The following is a 1,260-nucleotide window of genomic DNA, read 5'->3' on the forward strand; positions in this document are numbered from 1 at the left end:
GAGTCCATGCTGACACGGTCCCTGCTGCTGGAGGTCATCGAGCTGCACGCCAACAACTGGAACCCCCTGACGCCCACCATCACGCAGTACTACAACAAGACCATCCAAAAACTGACGGCTTGAGGGGCAGGGCTGGGTGGGATGGGAAGGGATGAGAAGAAGACATGCACCTTGAAGGGATCCAGTGAGAGCTTTTCCCCCCATTTCAATCCCCCCAGCAACCCAAACCCCAGCATGTTCGTGGGGTTGGGGAGGGAGGAGCATGTTTCTTTTCCAGCCGCGTCGCCAAGTGCCACCCCCCATCCCCGCCGGGTCATCGTTTCGCTTTTGGAAGAAGACGGAGATTTCGGGGAAGGAAAAATAAAAAAAGAAGAAATAGGAAAAACACACCAAAAAAATCAAAACAAAGAAGCAAAACAAGTGGGGTCTAGTATTGTTTTCACACCATCCTCCTGCCTTGCCCTGGCCAACTGGCAGGAGACAGCAGGCAGCAGATGTCTTGGGAGGACAAAACCAGACACACGCTACGCCAGACGTTCATCATTGGTGGCTTTTGTCAAGCCTTGGGGTTTTTTTCCACCCCCTCCTCTTGTCTTTGATTCTTTGTGTCTCCCCTCACCCCCATCCTCCTCACCACCCCTTCAACAGTGGGCGGGAGAGCAGGAGGACTTTCTTATTTGCACCAGGTTTTGGTTTTCCTCAAGGGTTTGTATGTTCCTCCTTGTGGGATTGTCTCATTGAACGGATAATTGGGAGCAGGTCGGAGACGGGGAGAGCGACGCCTTCCTGACTGCTTGGTGCATGGGAAAGTGCTGAAGCAGAAAGAGCATTTTAAAGGATTCCCAAAGCCACTGCAGGAGTAACGTGGCCACCATCGTCTTGCCAGTAACCTCGATGGGTTGAGAAATGTGTCCTCTGAGCTGGGAGCTCTGAGAAACAGGGGATTCTGTGGCTGTTCAAGTTGCCCTCAACCACTATAACCCGTTTCTTCTTCTTTTTTTTTGTTTATGGTTGGTTTTTTTTTTCCTTTTGAGGAGTGGTTTATTGTAATTACTGTCATGGTTGTAATTATAAATTTAAATCCAGGCCTGTTGTAGTCAGGCCAAATAATGTACAGGGCGAGGGAGAAATGAAGGTTTGAAGTTCTTCTTTGGAGACTGGGAAAGAGAAGACAGAATGTGAAGAGCAAAAAGGAGGAAAAGAGGATAAAATAGGAAAAGCCAAAAATAGAGGTTTTTAACTGGCTTTTAACTAGTTGAA

At 48.6% G+C, this 1,260-nt stretch overlaps 1 protein-coding gene across 1 annotated transcript in view; it reads left to right on the forward strand.

The window, feature by feature from the left end:
• Positions 1–123, forward strand: part of CTIF (CBP80/20-dependent translation initiation factor) — a 118,069-nt gene extending 117,946 nt beyond the window's left edge. Inside the window, exon 11 of the mRNA XM_009996563.1 lies at positions 4–123. Within this exon, the coding sequence (XP_009994865.1) occupies positions 4–123 (120 nt within the window). The remainder of the gene's footprint in view (positions 1–3) is intronic.
• Positions 124–1,260: the final 1,137 nt, after the last annotated feature.

This window comes from Chaetura pelagica, unplaced genomic scaffold (assembly GCF_000747805.2).
Source record: "Chaetura pelagica isolate M959 unplaced genomic scaffold, ChaPel_1.0 scaffold370, whole genome shotgun sequence".
Classification (NCBI taxonomy): Eukaryota; Metazoa; Chordata; class Aves; order Apodiformes; family Apodidae; genus Chaetura; species Chaetura pelagica.